A 16,795-nucleotide genomic window follows, 5' to 3' on the forward strand; every position below is an offset into this window, starting at 1 on the left:
CGGGAAACAGGAAACAGGAAACAGGAAGTCTCAGAGAATAAAGACAGGTGTATTCACACCGTGGCTGCGTTTCACTTCGGTTAAATGGATTCCTTGCGTCCCTCACTCGTTTCCCTGCGTTTAGTCCCTCCCACCAGGGAAGCATGGAGAGACGCAAGGAAACCACGAGAAGCAGGGAAATGAGTTTTAAGAGCAATGGGACGTCCTTGTCACTACCCGATCTGTCCCCCTGCCCGATCTGTACTGCGCATGTGCGAGATGGTCCGCCATACTGGACAACTACATACGGCAACTCTAATAGGACACTTGACACAGTGGCTTTTGGCAAAGCAGAAAAAGAACCGAGAGAGATTATTGTTATTACAACGTGACTTCACTATTATTTAACAACTCTTTTTATTGGGTTGTTTTATTTGGGGTTAAGTACATTGTCAGAATAAGTGAGACATGGATTTAACTTCTGTTAGACAGCTATCATACTGAATAAATATTTACTGTGAATGTATGCAAAAATGTATGGCATATAGCTGTCTAACAGAAGTTAAATCCATGTCTCACTTATTCTGACAATGTACTTAACCCCAAATAAAAGAACCCAATAAAAAGAGTTGTTAAATAATAGTGAAGTCACGTTGTAATAACAATAATCTCTCTCGGTTCTTTTTCTGCTTTGCCAAAAGCCACTGTGTCAAGTGTCCTATTAGAGTTGCCGTATGTAGTTGTCCAATATGGTGGACCATCTCGCACATGCGCAGTACAGATCGGGTAGTGACAGGGCGAGTACGCTTGCTTGGTAGCACATGTCTGCCGAGCACCTCGCTTCAGAAGCAAGTCAAGAATCCTTCCTGGCATTCGGAAAACGAAGTGTGGAACACGCTAGCAAGTGTGCAGGTGTGCGTCATATGAGAGGCCCCGCCTCTTACATCTTCCGCCACAGATTTGGGGAAATTGGTCCGTGCGCAAAGCATTGTGGGGATTTTAAGACCGCGGAGTCTACTCATGTGCAGCCTCGATATTTCTCCAAACGGAGTACGCCGGGCTCGGTAGATTTCCAAGTATGCTGGAGATTGGAACAGTACTTCGGCGGCACTCGATGACGTAGTATGCTTGAAATAGTGGCTCTGGAGCAGCTTTACTCGACATTGAGAAACACCCACAGTCCTTTCCTCCGGAGCGTCACGTGAAGCGACGTCCGTTTGTGATGACGCCGCACAGCTGATCGTCTGACAGCAGCTCTGTCCCCGTTATTTTCACAAACACCCCCGCCTCTGTTAGTACACATTTACTGACACACACATTTGTATCATCTGTTGTAGACCCAAATAAATAAAATAAAATAAGAACTCATTCTCAAAAAAGATAAACGCCATTCTTAAAATGTATAAACGAACAATAGTTAGATTAATATTGATTAGAGTGCACAATATAAATAAAATAATTGAGAGAAGAAAGAGAGATATGTTATCTATCAAAACCCAGTTAGATTAACATTCATTGGATTGCACACTTTGTCTGTTTGTGTGGATATGTAGCACATTAACATGTTAAATAGCACTTAATGACTGACTGAATGGAAATGACAATAAATGAAAATGTAAAACGAAAAAAGCGATCACGAAAATGTTTCCAATAAATGAATAAAAGGATTTTTGTCCACTTTGTTGTTCAGATATATCACATATTTGTAACTGAATGATGCATTCATTGAAACAGAACACGGTATGAACTGAGGAGTGAGTCCCGTGAGTTTCATGTGTTTTCTTCACTCCGCTGGGAAACTGCTCTCATGTCAAGAAGCATCAGATCAGTGCATGCGCTGCATCGTCCAATCAGTGAGCGATACACAGTAAGGGGGGCGGGGCGAGTGGCTGAGGATTTCACCGGAGGGTGGTCTGGTGGTTCCTCGGTTATTGCTCCTCCGTTATCGCTCCTCGCTCCTCCATTATCGCTCCTCGCTCCTCGCTCCTCGCTCCTCGCTCCTCGCTCCTCCGGCAGAAATAAGGCCATTGGGACGCTACTCAAGATGGCGCAGACAAATCAACTTCCGGTGATACCGAGACCGAGAGCGAGGAAATGAAAAATAAGAGAAGTGAAACCCAGCCCATGACCCACGAAGCAGCAGACAAAACAAAGCTCTGTGCAGCAGTACTCAGATCCTTCAGCACAAGTACTACCTGGTGTACTACCTGTAGTACTACCCGTAATACTACCTGTAGTACTACCCGTAATACTACCTGTAGTACTACCTGTAGTACTACCTGTAGTACTACCTGTAGTACTACCTGTAATACTACCTGTAGTACTACCTGTAATACTACCTGTAATACTTGTAAGATATTCAAATAATGAAGCCTTAAAAGTCCTAAAGTCAGACTCCTGAAAAAAGGAAATATATTCAAAGTTTTTCGACAGCTTGTTTTTCTTGAGAAACAACATTTGATTCTGTATTTAATAACTTTCTCTCTCGTGTTTTCTCCACAGACTGTCAGCAAGTACAACTCTCAGTACCACAAACTGTTCCAGACCGTCCCCAAAGAGGAGATCCTCATGAAGGGTGAGACACCTGCTCATTCATCACCTGTCTATCACCTGTTCATCACCTGTTCATCACCTGTTCATCACCTGTTCATCACCTGTTCATCACCTGTTCATCACCTGTTCATCACCTGTTCATCACCTGTTCATCACCTGTTCATCACTTGTTCTTCATCACCTGTTCATCATCACCTGTTCATCATCACCTGTTCATCATCACCTGTTCATCACCTGTTCATCACCTGTTCATCATCACCTGTTCTTCACCTGTTCATCACCTGTTCATCACCTGTTCATCATCACCTGTTCTTCACCTGTTCATCACCTGTTCATCACCTGTTCATCACCTGTTCATCATCACCTGTTCATCATCACCTGTTCATCATCACCTGTTCATCACCTGTTCATCACCTGTTCATCATCACCTGTTCTTCACCTGTTCATCACCTGTTCATCACCTGTTCTTCATCACCTGTTCATCATCACCTGTTCATCATCACCTGTTCATCATCACCTGTTCATTCATCACCTGTTCATCACCTGTTCATCACCTGTTCATCACCTGTTCATCACCTGTTCATCATCACCTGTTCATCACCTGTTCATCACCTGTTCATCATCACCTGTTCTTCACCTGTTCATCACCTGTCCATCACCTGTTCTTCACCTGTTCATCACCTGTTCATCATCACCTGTTCATCACCTGTTCATCACCTGTTCATCATCACCTGTTCATCATCACCTGTTCATCATCACCTGTTCATCATCACCTGTTCATCACCTGTTCATCACCTGTTCATCACCTGTTCATCACCTGTTCTTCACCTGTTCATCACCTGTTCATCATCACCTGTTCATCACCTGTTCATCACCTGTTCATCATCACCTGTTCATCATCACCTGTTCATCACCTGTTCATCACCTGTTCATTCATCACCTGTTCATCACCTGTTCATCACCTGTTCATCACCTGTTCATCATCACCTGTTCATCACCTGTTCATCACCTGTTCATCACCTGTTCATCATCACCTGTTCATCATCTGTTCATCACCTGTTCATCATCACCTGTTCATCACCTGTTCATCACCTGTTCATCATCACCTGTTCTTCACCTGTTCTTCACCTGTTCATCACCTGTTCATCACCTGTTCATCACCTGTTCTTCACCTGTTCATCACCTGTTCATCATCACCTGTTCATCACCTGTTCATCATCACCTGTTCATCATCACCTGTTCATCATCACCTGTTCATCACCTGTTCATCACCTGTTCATCATCACCTGTTCATCATCACCTGTTCATCATCACCTGTTCATCATCACCTGTTCATCATCACCTGTTCATCACCTGTCCATCACCTGTTCATCACCTGTCCATCACCTGTTCATCACCTGTTCATCACCTGTTCATCACCTGTTCATCACCTGTTCATCACCTGTTCATCACCTGTTCATCATCACCTGTTCATCACCTGTCCATCACCTGTTCATCACCTGTTCATCACCTGTCCATCACCTGTCCATCACCTGTTCATCACCTGTTCATCACCTGTTCATCACCTGTTCATCACCTGTTCTTCACCTGTTCATCACCTGTTCATCACCTGTTCATCACCTGTTCTTCACCTGTTCATCACCTGATCATCACCTGATCATCACCTGTTCACCACCTGTTCATCACCTGTTCATCACCTGATCATCACCTGATCATCACCTGTTCATCACCTGTTCATCACCTGATCATCACCTGATCATCACCTGTTCATCCCCTGTTCATCACCTGTTCATCACCTGTTCATCACCTGTTCATCACCTGTTCATCACCTATTCATCACCTGTTCATCACCTGTTCATCACCTGTTCATCACCTGTTCTTCACCTGTTCATCACCTGTTCATCACCTGTTCATCACCTGTCCATCACCTGTTCATCATCACCTGTTCATCATCACCTGTTCATCACCTGTTCATCACCTGTTGTTCATCACCTGTTCATCACCTGTTCATCACCTGTTCATCACCTGTTCATCATCACCTGTTCATCACATGTCTATCACCTGTTCATCACCTGTTCATCATCACCTGTTCATCACCTGTTCATCGCCTGTTCTTCGCCTGTTCATCGCCTGTTCACCGCCTGTTCATCGCCTGCTCATCGCCTGTTCACCGCCTGTTCATCGCCTGTTCATCAGCTGTTCATCAGCTGTTCATCACCTGTTCATCACCTGTTCATCACATGTTTATCACCTGTTCATCACCTGTTCATCACCTGTTCATCACCTGTTCATCACCTGTTCATCACCTGTTCATCACCTGTTCATCACCTGTTCACCACCTGTTCACCACCTGCTCATCACATGTTTATCACCTGTTCATCACCTGTTCATCACCTGTTCATCACCTGTTCATCACCTGTTCATCACCTGTTCATCACCTGTTCATCACATGTTCATCACATGTTCATCACATGTTCATCACATGTTCATCACATGTTCATCACATGTTCATCACATGTTCATCACCTGTTCATCACCTGTTCATCACCTGTTCATCACCTGTCCATCACCTGTCCATCACCTGTTCACCACCTGTTCACCACCTGTTCACCACCTGTTCACCACCTGTTCACCACCTGTTCACCACCTGTTCACCACCTGTTCATCACCTGCTCATCACCTGCTCATCACCTGCTCATCACCTGCTCATCACCTGCTCATCACCTGCTCATCACCTGCTCATCACCTGTTAATCACCTGTTCATCACCTGTTCACCACCTGTTCACCACCTGTTCACCACCTGTTCACCACCTGCTCATCACCTGCTCATCACCTGTTCACCACCTGTTCACCACCTGTTCACCACCTGTTCACCACCTGTTCACCACCTGTTCACCACCTGTTCACCACCTGTTCATCACCTGTTCATCACCTGTTCATCACCTGTTCATCACCTGTTCATCACCTGTTCACTCTGCAGTGTATTCGTGTGCGTTGTTGCGGGACATCCTACTGCAGGGTCGTCTCTACATCTCCAGAAACTGGCTGTGTTTCTACGCTAACCTGTTCGGGAAAGACATCAAGGTGAGAGGAGATTCAAAGACTCTTTTTTTCACATTTAAAATAACTTTAAATAAGCTTCTTCCTGAAACTCGTTAGAGCTCAAAAACACGTTGAGGTTAAGAAAAACTTCCTGTTAAAAAAATACTAGGATTGTTATCACACAAATAGGAGAGAGACAGTTAAAGTAAAAGTACTTATATGTGGAAATGTACAAGAGGAAAAGGTACTCTATATATTGATATGTACCTCTAATATGATGTGCAGTAGTGGTATTATAAAGTAGCAGAACAAAGACATGCTCAATTAATGAAAACACGACCTCATATCTTTGTAAAGTGAGCAAATGTACTTAGTTACTTTGCACCCCTGCAGAGACAGAAAGTGTTTGCTCTGCCCTTCACCATAAAGCGTGTGTTCCCTGTCCCTGCAGGTGTGTATCCCCGTGGTGTCGGTGCGTCTGGTGAAGAAACACAAGACAGCCGGCCTGGTGCCCAACGGCCTGGCTATCACCATGGATACGGCTCAGAAGGTGTGTGTGTGTGTGTGTGTGTGTGTGTGTGTGTGTGTGTGTGTGTGTGTGTGTGTGTGTGTGTGTGTGTGTGTGTGTGTGTGTGTGTGTGTGTGTGTGTGTGTGTGGTGTGTGTGTGTGTGTGTGTGTGTGTGTGTGTGTGTGTGTGTGTGTGTGTGTGTGTGTGTGGTGTGTGTGTGTGTGTGTGTGTGTGTGTGTGTGTGTGTGTGTGTGTGTGTGTGTGATGTTTTATGGATGATGTTTATTTCTCAGAAATGGATTTAAGTCAGAGGAGCTCATTCAAATCAGAACATCCAAAAGTGAATTCCTTTTAAATGCAGACTGTAAAATTAATCAGATGTTTAACTTCTGTTAAGAATTTGAAGCTTTGTGATTGGATCTATTTTTAGCTGCAATGCACCCTGGGAGTCGTAGTTTACTTCTCTCCTTCAGATTTTATGTCCACAGTTTTCTTTCTTACTTTTCGTCAGTTCACAGAAACTTTCTATCATAGATGTTATTTTTTTGTTGTTAATTGACATGAACCTTTTAAAGTGAATGCTACAGCAAGCAATCTACAACTCCCAAGATGCATTTCACCATCAATCATCCAATCACAGAGCTTTAAACTATTAATATTATGATTATGATTACAGTACGTGTTTGTGTCGCTGCTGTCCAGAGACAGCGTGTACGACGTCCTGCGGAGGATCTGCACTCACCTGCAGGTCAGGAACATTACAAGTTGTTTTATATTTGTTCATTAATTTCAGAATATTTAGCAGTTTTCTTCCTGACTTCCTGTTTCTCTGGCTGCAGGTGAACGGGAAGATTCTGAGTCTGAAGCAATACCTGGAGGAGCCCAGCTCTCTGTCCATGGTGACGTTATTTAATACACAGATTCACTCTATATTCAATTAAGTTGCATAATAATGTGTTGGAAAACTCTCACTGGTCACCGGCTTGAGCTTCAATCTCAGGATCCATGTATTTATTATCCTTTCAAGAATGGAAGTAGTCAAAACAAAAAAAGAGAATTTGTTGGTATTTTTCTCAAAATCTCCAAAATTCGGACTTTTTCCCCAAATCTCAAAATTCTGAATTTTTTTCCAAAATCTCAAAATTCTGAATTTTTTCTCAAAATTCTGTTTTTTTTAGTCCTTTTGAGTCTCTTTGAAGTCCTTTTGAGTCTCTTTGTAGTCCTTTTGAGTCTCTTTGTAGTCCTTTTGAGTCTCTTTGAAGTCCTTTTGAGTCTCTTTGAAGTCCTTTTGAGTCTCTTTGTAGTCCTTTTGAGTCTCTTTGAAGTCCTTTTGAGTCTCTTTGAAGTCCTTTTGAGTCTCTTTGTAGTTATTTTGAGTCTAATTAACTACGTCTGAAAGCAGAAGTCTAGGGCAAATAATTGCAAGTCTCTTCAGTGTCACAAAATGAGATGCATTGTGGGACATGTAGTTCATGGTCCACGTGCTTCTGTAACCGTATAATAAACGTAATTTATTCTTTAAATGAAGTCCTTGAGTTTGACCCCCTCACGTTTAGCTTCTAGCTTGATGAGCTTCATTCACGGTGGATTTTTAATGATGAAATGTGTGTTTTTGTCTCGGTGTTGACAGTCTGTCTCCTGTCTTCAGGACGAGTTTCCCGAGGTGTTGAAGTGGAGGAGGAAGCCTTCTCTTCCCGCCGTCTCCTCCTCGCTGCCCGACCTGTTGGGAAACTCCTCCCCGAGCCTCGTGGCCGACACACCCTTCAGCACACACACACTCACAGGTACAACCTGTGTGTGTTTTCCTTTTGATTGTCTTTGAAGTCCTTTTGAGTCTCTTTGTGTCAGTTTGTACTCCTTTTGAGTCTTTGTGTAGACATTTTGAGTCTCTTTGTAGTCCTTTGGACTCTTCAGTAACGTCCCCTGACTCTTCAGTAACGTTCCCTGACTCTTCAGTAACGTCCCCTGACTCTTCAGTAACGTTCCCTCACTCTTCAGTAACGTTCCCTCACTCTTCAGTAACGTCCCCTCACTCTTCAGTAACGTTCCCTGACTCTTCAGTAACGTTCCCTCACTCTTCAGTAACGTTCCCTGACTCTTCAGTAACGTTCCCTGACTCTTCAGTAACGTTCCCTCACTCTTCAGTAACGTTCCCTGACTCTTCAGTAACGTTCCCTGACTCTTCAGTAACGTTCCCTCACTCTTCAGTAACGTTCCCTGACTCTTCAGTAACGTTCCCTCACTCTTCAGTAACGTTCCCTCACTCTTCAGTAACGTTCCCTCACTCTTCAGTAACGTTCCCTCACTCTTCAGTAACGTTCCCTCACTCTTCAGTAACGTTCCCTCACTCTTCAGTAACGTTCCCTGACTCTTCAGTAACGTCCCCTCACTCTTCAGTAACGTCCCCTCACTCTTCAGTAACGTTCCCTGACTCTTCAGTAACGTTCCCTCACTCTTCAGTAACGTTCCCTGACTCTTCAGTAACGTTCCCTCACTCTTCAGTAACGTCCCCTCACTCTTCAGTAACGTTCCCTGACTCTTCAGTAACGTTCCCTCACTCTTCAGTAACGTTCCCTCACTCTTCAGTAACGTTCCCTGACTCTTCAGTAACGTTCCCTCACTCTTCAGTAACGTTCCCTCACTCTTCAGTAACGTTCCCTCACTCTTCAGTAACGTTCCCTCACTCTTCAGTAACGTTCCCTCACTCTTCAGTAACGTTCCCTGACTCTTCAGTAACGTTCCCTCACTCTTCAGTAACGTTCCCTCACTCTTCAGTAACGTTCCCTCACTCTTCAGTAACGTTCCCTCACTCTTCAGTAACGTTCCCTCACTCTTCAGTAACGTTCCCTCACTCTTCAGTAACGTTCCCTCACTCTTCAGTAACGTTCCCTCACTCTTCAGTAACGTTCCCTCACTCTTCAGTAACGTTCCCTGACTCTTCAGTAACGTTCCCTGACCCTTCAGTAACGTTCCCTCACTCTTCAGTAACGTTCCCTGACTCTTCAGTAACGTTCCCTGATTCAGTAACGTTCCCTGACTCTTCAGTAACGTTCCCTGACCCTTCAGTAACGTTCCCTCACTCTTCAGTAACGTTCCCTGACTCTTCAGTAACGTTCCCTCACTCTTCAGTAACGTTCCCTCACTCTTCAGTAACGTTCCCTCACTCTTTAGTAACGTTCCCTGACTCTTCAGTAACGTTCCCTGACTCTTCAGTAACGTTCCCTCACTCTTCAGTAACGTTCCCTCACTCTTCAGTAACGTTCCCTGACCCTTCAGTAACGTTCCCTCACTCTTCAGTAACGTTCCCTGACTCTTCAGTAACGTTCCCTGATTCAGTAACGTTCCCTGACTCTTCAGTAACGTTCCCTCACTCTTCAGTAACGTTCCCTCACTCTTCAGTAACGTTCCCTCACTCTTCAGTAACGTTCCCTCACTCTTCAGTAACGTCCCCTGACTCTTCAGTAACGTCCCCTCACTCTTCAGTAACGTTCCCTCACTCTTCAGTAACGTTCTCTCACTCTTCAGTAACGTTCCCTCACTCTTCAGTAACGTTCCCTCACTCTTCAGTAACGTTCCCTGACTCTTCAGTAACGTTCCCTCACTCTTCAGTAACGTTCCCTCACTCTTCAGTAACGTTCCCTCACTCTTCAGTAACGTTCCCTCACTCTTCAGTAACGTTCCCTCACTCTTCAGTAACGTTCCCTGACTCTTCAGTAACGTTCCCTGACCCTTCAGTAACGTTCCCTCACTCTTCAGTAACGTTCCCTGACTCTTCAGTAACGTTCCCTGATTCAGTAACGTTCCCTGACTCTTCAGTAACGTTCCCTGACTCTTCAGTAACGTTCCCTCACTCTTCAGTAACGTTCCCTCACTCTTCAGTAACGTTCCCTCACTCTTCAGTAACGTCCCCTGACCCTTCAGTAACGTTCCCTCACTCTTCAGTAACGTTCCCTGACTCTTCAGTAACGTTCCCTCACTCTTCAGTAACGTTCCCTCACTCTTCAGTAACGTTCCCTCACTCTTCAGTAACGTCCCCTGATTCAGTAACGTTCCCTCACTCTTCAGTAACGTTCCCTGATTCAGTAACGTTCCCTGACTCTTCAGTAACGTTCCCTCACTCTTCAGTAACGTTCCCTCACTCTTCAGTAACGTTCCCTCACTCTTCAGTAACGTCCCCTGACTCTTCAGTAACGTCCCCTCACTCTTCAGTAACGTTCCCTCACTCTTCAGTAACGTCCCCTGACTCTTCAGTAACGTCCCCTCACTCTTCAGTAACGTTCCCTGACTCTTCAGTAACGTTCCCTGACTCTTCAGTAACGTTCCCTGACTCTTCAGTAACGTTCCCTGACTCTTCAGTAACGTTCCCGTTGTTTCTGCAGACAGCAGTTTGGAGACGGAGAAGACCCTGCTGACAGAACCAGTCCCTGAACTGGGCCAATCAGAGTACCAGCTGCTCAAGCTCTTCGTCCTGCTGTGAGTCCCACTTTAATCTAATCCATTACCACTACTAGTTACCTGTGAATGAATCAGTAACCTAATCTGAGTATCAGATAAAAGTCATTTAACCTCAATATCAAATGCAATGCAAATAAAAACAAGAGAAAATATCAATAAGATGTTGTTGAGTATTGCGTAAGACAACAGAACAACGTGACCTTAGAAAAGAAAGATATTTAGGATCAGAAATGATTTTTTCAAAAGGAAAACCTGCCTTTTATTCCGCAGATTCAGTCAGTAGTCTAACACTGAAACACATGAGCACCAACTACAGTTTAAAAAAGCAGAAGTGACATCTGATCTGACAGGAAATGCTCTGTTTTAGTTTCATACACACAAGCTCACACACACTGTTTTATGAACAAATAGGTTCACCTGCTGAATTAAAAACAGAACAAATGAAGCAAAGAAAGTGAAAACCATGAAGCAGATTCAGGCAGAACAGAGAGAGATTCAGACTTTAAGAATTAGAGAACAGAACAGCTTACAGAGACAGAAAAGCTCATCCACTCAGTTTTATAAGAAGTGAGCATTTTATAAAAACTCAAGAATTGACATTGTCGAGAAATAGTTATATTTTCGAGGAAAAAAATAAAATGTAGAAAAAATAGTCGAACATTTTGATAAAAGTCCACATTTTTATAAAAACTTAGATTTTTGTAAAAAAGCGAGAATTCTGAAAAAGTAGTTAGAATTATATAAATACTCAGGAATTAGAAAAAAGTGAGATTTGCGAGAACATTTTTGGATTTTGTGAAAAAAAGTCTGAACTTTTATAAAACTTTTAGATTTTTGATTAAAAAAAAGGAAAGGGAAAATAAATCAGGATTCTGAGAGTTTTTTTAAGAATATGATTTGGGCCACGTGTAAAAAAAGAAATAAATATTTAATAAAGCAGATTCAGGCAGTAGGCATAGAGATTTAAAGTATTAACAGAACAGTACAGCTTACAGAGAAAATATAACATCTGATCCTTTACAACAAATGTCACAGGATTACAGTGACATTAAAAACCTAAAAATAGCTTATAGTGGCTCTTTTAAGGTTTTTAATGTCTCTGTAATCCTGCCAGTAATCCAGAAATACCTCACAGTAAAACAATCAGTACTCTCTAAGATAGTTCAGAGAGGATGATGAACTGCTAGGTGTGTTCAGGGCAGTCTGTAGATTCAGATTGAAGTGTGTGTTGTGTTGGTCTCTGCTGCCCCCTGCTGGTTGCATAGATTCCACATGCATTACATGGACAATCACGCTTCCATAACATACCATACAATTCATTTTGTGAGACCTTTATTTATAGCATAATATAAAATGAACTTTTCTTATGACATACTATGATTTAATAAAAATATTTTCTTATGACATACTTTTACATTTTATTTCCTAAAAAGTCCTGGGATAGTACAATGTAAAATATTTTTTGGAAAGGTCTATGATGTTCAGTGTTATAAAAAGTCATCTTATAGTTTCACCTAGAAAAATTAAAGGTACGTCGTAAAATATTATCAGTATGTTGAATACATTCATAGTAAAGTATGTTGTAATGAATCATAAAAAGTTATAGTATACTATGTCTTCAAAAGTCATACAAAGTCATAGTATAGTATGTTGTAATAAGTCATACAAATTCATAGAATAGTATGGTGTAATAAGTCATACAAATTCATAGAATAGTATGTCGTAATAAGTCATACAAATTCATAGAATAGTATGTCGTAATAAGCCATACAAATTCATAGAATAGTATGTCGTAATAAGTCATAAAAAGTCATAGAATAGTATGTCGTAATAAGTCATAAAAAGTCATAGAATAGTATGTCGTAATAAGTCATACAAATTCATAATATAATATGTTGCAATAAGTCATAAAAAGTCATAAAACTATACCATAAAAACGTAAAAAATCATATTATATAATGTTGTAATAAGTCATAAAAAGTCGTAATAAGTCATAAAAAGTCATAGTATATTATGTTGTAATAAGTCACAACAAGTCGTAGAATAGTATGTCGTAATAAGTCATAAAAAGTCATACAATTATACAATAAAAACGTAAAAAGTCATAGTATGTTGTAATAAATCATAATGAAATCATTGTTTATTATTTCGTAGAAAAAAGTCAGTCTCTTATGACTGATCAAATGTTTTAATAAGTCATAATATAGTAATAATATAGAATGATGTTAAATGTGATAATAAGTCATAATATAGTATTTGTTCCCCTCTCAGAGTCTTCCTGCTGGTTTTGTCTTCCTGCTATCTGGCTTTCAGAGTCTGTCGTCTGGAGCAGCAGCTGAGCTTCCTGAGCAGCCAGACCCCCCTGAGAGAGAGGTCACACACACACACACACACACACACACACACACACACACACACACACACACACACACACACACACACACACACACACACACACACACACACACACACACACACACAGTTTTTTTCTAAAAGTATTATGGCAATAACATTTATCCAAATATTACGCCTTTTTTTTCAATTGTTTAATTTGTTTTTCCTACAAATAAATGACTTTTATTAATGACTTATTGAATTATAACTTTTTTTCTCAAATTGTTCCTATTTTCTATCCAAACAAAAAAGAAAACAAGACTTTTTTCTCTCCAATTATACTCATTGTTCTTTTCATTATAAACTACATAGGCACTGTTACAATGCTATAAATGAGAAACACATCATTATGTAAAGATATGTGAATGTACGTTTAAAATAAAAATGTATAAATTGTGAAAATATATATTTTTTAAATCCTGTTCAGGTGTGGAGAGCTGCCCTGCTGGCTGGCCAATCAGAGGACAGGAACCTGACACTGCAGCCAATCAGGGAGAGGAAGAAGAGACCTGCACTTACGTAGTCCGTCCATCAGAGGGCGACGCTGAGCAAAGACTGTACCCGCCGCTGCGACCCGGTTACAAAAGAAACGTCACATAGAGGTCGCGAGGGTTCAGGGACGAAGAGATGCTGTAACATAACAGATGTAGAATATCAAGTGTGTGTGTGTGTGTGTGTGTGTGTGTGTGTGTGTGTGTGTGTGTGTGTGTGTGTGTGTGTGTGTGTGTGTGTGTGTGTGTGTGTGTGTGTGTGTGTGTGTGTGTGTGTGTGTGTGTGTGTGTGTGTGTGTGGTTTTCATACTGACATTGTTGGATGTGAAAACAGCTGTAATAATTTATTATGAACGATGTTTATTATTATCTCGGAAATGGCTGAATGGTCTAAGAAACTACATTTCCCATGAGCCTCAGCGGCTGTTGCTAAGGATTTAAGTCAAGAGGTGCTAATTCAAAACACAGCATCCAAAAGTGAATTCCTTTAAAAGGCAGACTGTAAACATAAGTGAGATGTTTAACTTCTGTTCAGATTTTTAAGCTTTGTGATTGGATGTTTTTAGCTGCAATGCACCCTGGGAGTCGTAGTTTACTCCTCTCCTTCAGATTGTATTTATTGTACGTTTTTTTTTTACTTTCACTTTTCGTCAGTTCACAGAAACTTTCTATCATAGATGTTCTTTTTTTGTTGTTAATTGACATGAACCTCTTAAAGTGAAAGCTACAAAAAGCCAACTTCTACTCCCAAGATGCATTTCACCATCAAACATCCAATCACAGCACTTTAAATCATTCCATTAAAAGTGTGCTGAAGATGTCACTGATTTTACAATCTGCAGAAAATAAGGAGGAATCTGATATTCGTAATCAAACTCAGTTTAATTGAAGTTATCCAGGACACATGTTGCTTTGTTGTAAAGTTATTAGTTTACAACGGTTTTTATTCAAAGACAGATACTTTTTAAAGCCTACAAAGTGCCAGAAATAAGAAAGTCATCTGTAAAAAAAACAGAACATTATGAATGAAATCAACAAATGTTTTAAACTCGAGTTGAATCGCTGCCTTTATTTCAAAAATGTTTTTAATCTCGTGGAGAAACCTTTCCTGCTGAAGTTGAATAAATGTTTCCTTAAATGTGAAATGTAGGAAGAGGATCAGGGCCAGGTGTCATTCTTTTGGGGAGGTTTGACCAAAAATGTGATTTTCTTTTTTAGTTTTGAAATTAAAGTCAGAATTCTGAGATTTTTATGACAACATTTTTAAGAATTGTCTTCCTCAGATTTCTGTTCTAATCTCAGAATTCTGGAAAAAAATGTTAAAATGTATTTTTTTTAAATATGTCGCAATTCTGAGAAGAGTTCTGACTTTTTTTCTCAGAATTCTTAAAATAGTCGGAATTCTCAATTTTTTCTCAGAATTACGAACTTTTTTTTTTACGTCTGATTTTAATCTCGGAATGTTTACTTTATCCTAAAAGTCGGAATACTGAATAAAAATGTATTATATATATTTTTTGAAAATCGCATAATTCCTAGAAAAATTCTGACATTAATCTAAGACTTCTGAAATGAAATCGTAATTCTGAGAATTCTTTTTTTAATTCTGACTATTTTTCAATTTTCTTTTAGAAAAAATGTTTTATATATATTTTTGGAAAAATTCCCATGTGTCCCTAATCCTCTTCCGTAGAAACTGAATACTGCTCATTGTAAAAATGTAGTATATTTAGTATCCTTACTGTGCACAGAATTACTACAAGTGCTATTTCAAATGTACTAACAATCTATCTAATTCGCTTATTATATATTATTATTGCTTCTAAAGATTTAGCATTAAGCTTTTTAAAAATGCACTTTATTCCCACTTAAATTAAATGATATTTTTAAGTGAACTCCAAATACATGTCCTATACATTATAATATTTAAAGTACTATAAATGTATTTAAAACGAAGTACAATGTTTTTTTCACTTCTTAAAGATGCACTTTATTCCAACTTAACTTCAAGTGTTTTCAAATATATTAAAAAAATAATCATTCCCAATTCTTATCAATTATATTATATATTACTGCTAATCCACTTATAATAAATACGAATTATATATATATTTAATACCCAAAAAACTGTGAATAATACATTTAAATATAATTAATTATAATTTAGATTTTTAATTAATTCTATATAAAATGTAAATGGCACACGTGATTATTTTTTATGTTTACTTATGTAATATATATTTCTGTCAAGCACTTTTTTAATATTACAATTATTACACAAACAGTTTTTTAGTGTATCTTTAGAAGCCCAAATTAAATACATCGTAGACATACTATGTAAATCGTTAGTACACCGGGAATAGCACTCATTCATTACAAAGTATATTCATTCAATCAAATGTACTTTATTTTGTGACCTGAGTTTCGTCTCCTGCAGTTTAAGGGATTTTTATCAAATACATGTTCAGTGCCAAGTCTTTGAGATGTTTGTGAGAAATAAATAAAGAGCTTTGTGGGAAACTACGTCAGAGAGAACACACAGTTAGCCGTTAGCACACTATGCTAAAAAATAGTGAATAAACATTTATGTTTGATGCATTGGGGAAATATTGCAGATTTGTTCAGGATGACGACGAAAAGTGTTTGGATGTTTTTAACTCATTTTGTAGTTCTGGATGTAATATTAAAACACATTTCAATCACCGGACTCGTCTTTAATTAATTACAGTTATTTACAGCGTTATAGAGTGGTGCAGTGACGCGTCCTAAAACCAGGAAGTGAGTCAGCATTTTACCACTTCCTGTTCCCTGGTCTCAGAGCCAATGGGATCTCTCCATAGGATTTTGGAAAATAGCTGGAAATAAGGTCTGTGGTTGAGACGCATTGAAGAGACGGATCACGTTTGCTCTACGACATTAAATCCATCAGCAGTGACCCCACTGGTCAGCACCTCCAAATCTGAGGCCATGGTTCTCAGCAGGAAACCGATGGACTGTCCACTCCAAGTAGGGAATGAGTCCTTACCCCAAGTGAAGGAGTTCAAGAATCTCGGGGTCTTGTTCTCGAGTGAGGGAACAATGGAGCGTGAGATGGGCCGGAGAATAGGAGCATCGGAGCGGTACTGCAGTTGCTTTACCGCACCGCTGTGACGAAAAGAGAGCTGAGCCAGAAGGCAAAGCTCTCTGTCTACCGGGCCATTTTAGTTCCTACTAGGGCTGCACGATTTTGGGAAAAATCTAATTGCGATTTTTCTGACAAATATTGCGATTGCGATTAGATTTGCGATATTTGTTTTTAAGCGACCCAACGGAAGTTTATTGTAAAATGCGGCCATATCTCCGGCTAGGAAGGTCGTATGAACATGCTCCCG

At 40.3% G+C, this 16,795-nt stretch overlaps 1 protein-coding gene across 2 annotated transcripts in view; it reads left to right on the plus strand.

The window, feature by feature from the left end:
* The window catches only part of LOC117496412 (GRAM domain-containing protein 2A-like), a 28,786-nt gene extending 14,022 nt beyond the window's left edge, over positions 1-14,764 (plus strand). Inside the window, exons 4-12 of one of the 2 annotated variants that reach the window (XM_034148073.1) lie at positions 2,482-2,554; positions 5,514-5,617; positions 6,027-6,125; positions 6,761-6,832; positions 6,924-6,983; positions 7,715-7,868; positions 10,464-10,557; positions 12,811-12,912; positions 13,361-14,764. In XM_034148073.1, coding sequence (XP_034003964.1) covers positions 2,482-2,554; positions 5,514-5,617; positions 6,027-6,125; positions 6,761-6,832; positions 6,924-6,983; positions 7,715-7,868; positions 10,464-10,557; positions 12,811-12,912; positions 13,361-13,409 — 807 coding nt within the window. In that variant the 3' untranslated portion in view covers positions 13,410-14,764. The remainder of the gene's footprint in view (positions 1-2,481; positions 2,555-5,513; positions 5,618-6,026; positions 6,126-6,760; positions 6,833-6,923; positions 6,984-7,714; positions 7,869-10,463; positions 10,558-12,810; positions 12,913-13,360) is intronic. The other variant, XM_034148074.1, reaches the window with a different exon arrangement.
* The last annotated feature ends 2,031 nt before the right edge of the window (positions 14,765-16,795 follow it).

The sequence above is a fragment of the Trematomus bernacchii genome, unplaced genomic scaffold, assembly GCF_902827165.1.
Source record: "Trematomus bernacchii unplaced genomic scaffold, fTreBer1.1, whole genome shotgun sequence".
NCBI classification, from domain to species: Eukaryota; Metazoa; Chordata; class Actinopteri; order Perciformes; family Nototheniidae; genus Trematomus; species Trematomus bernacchii.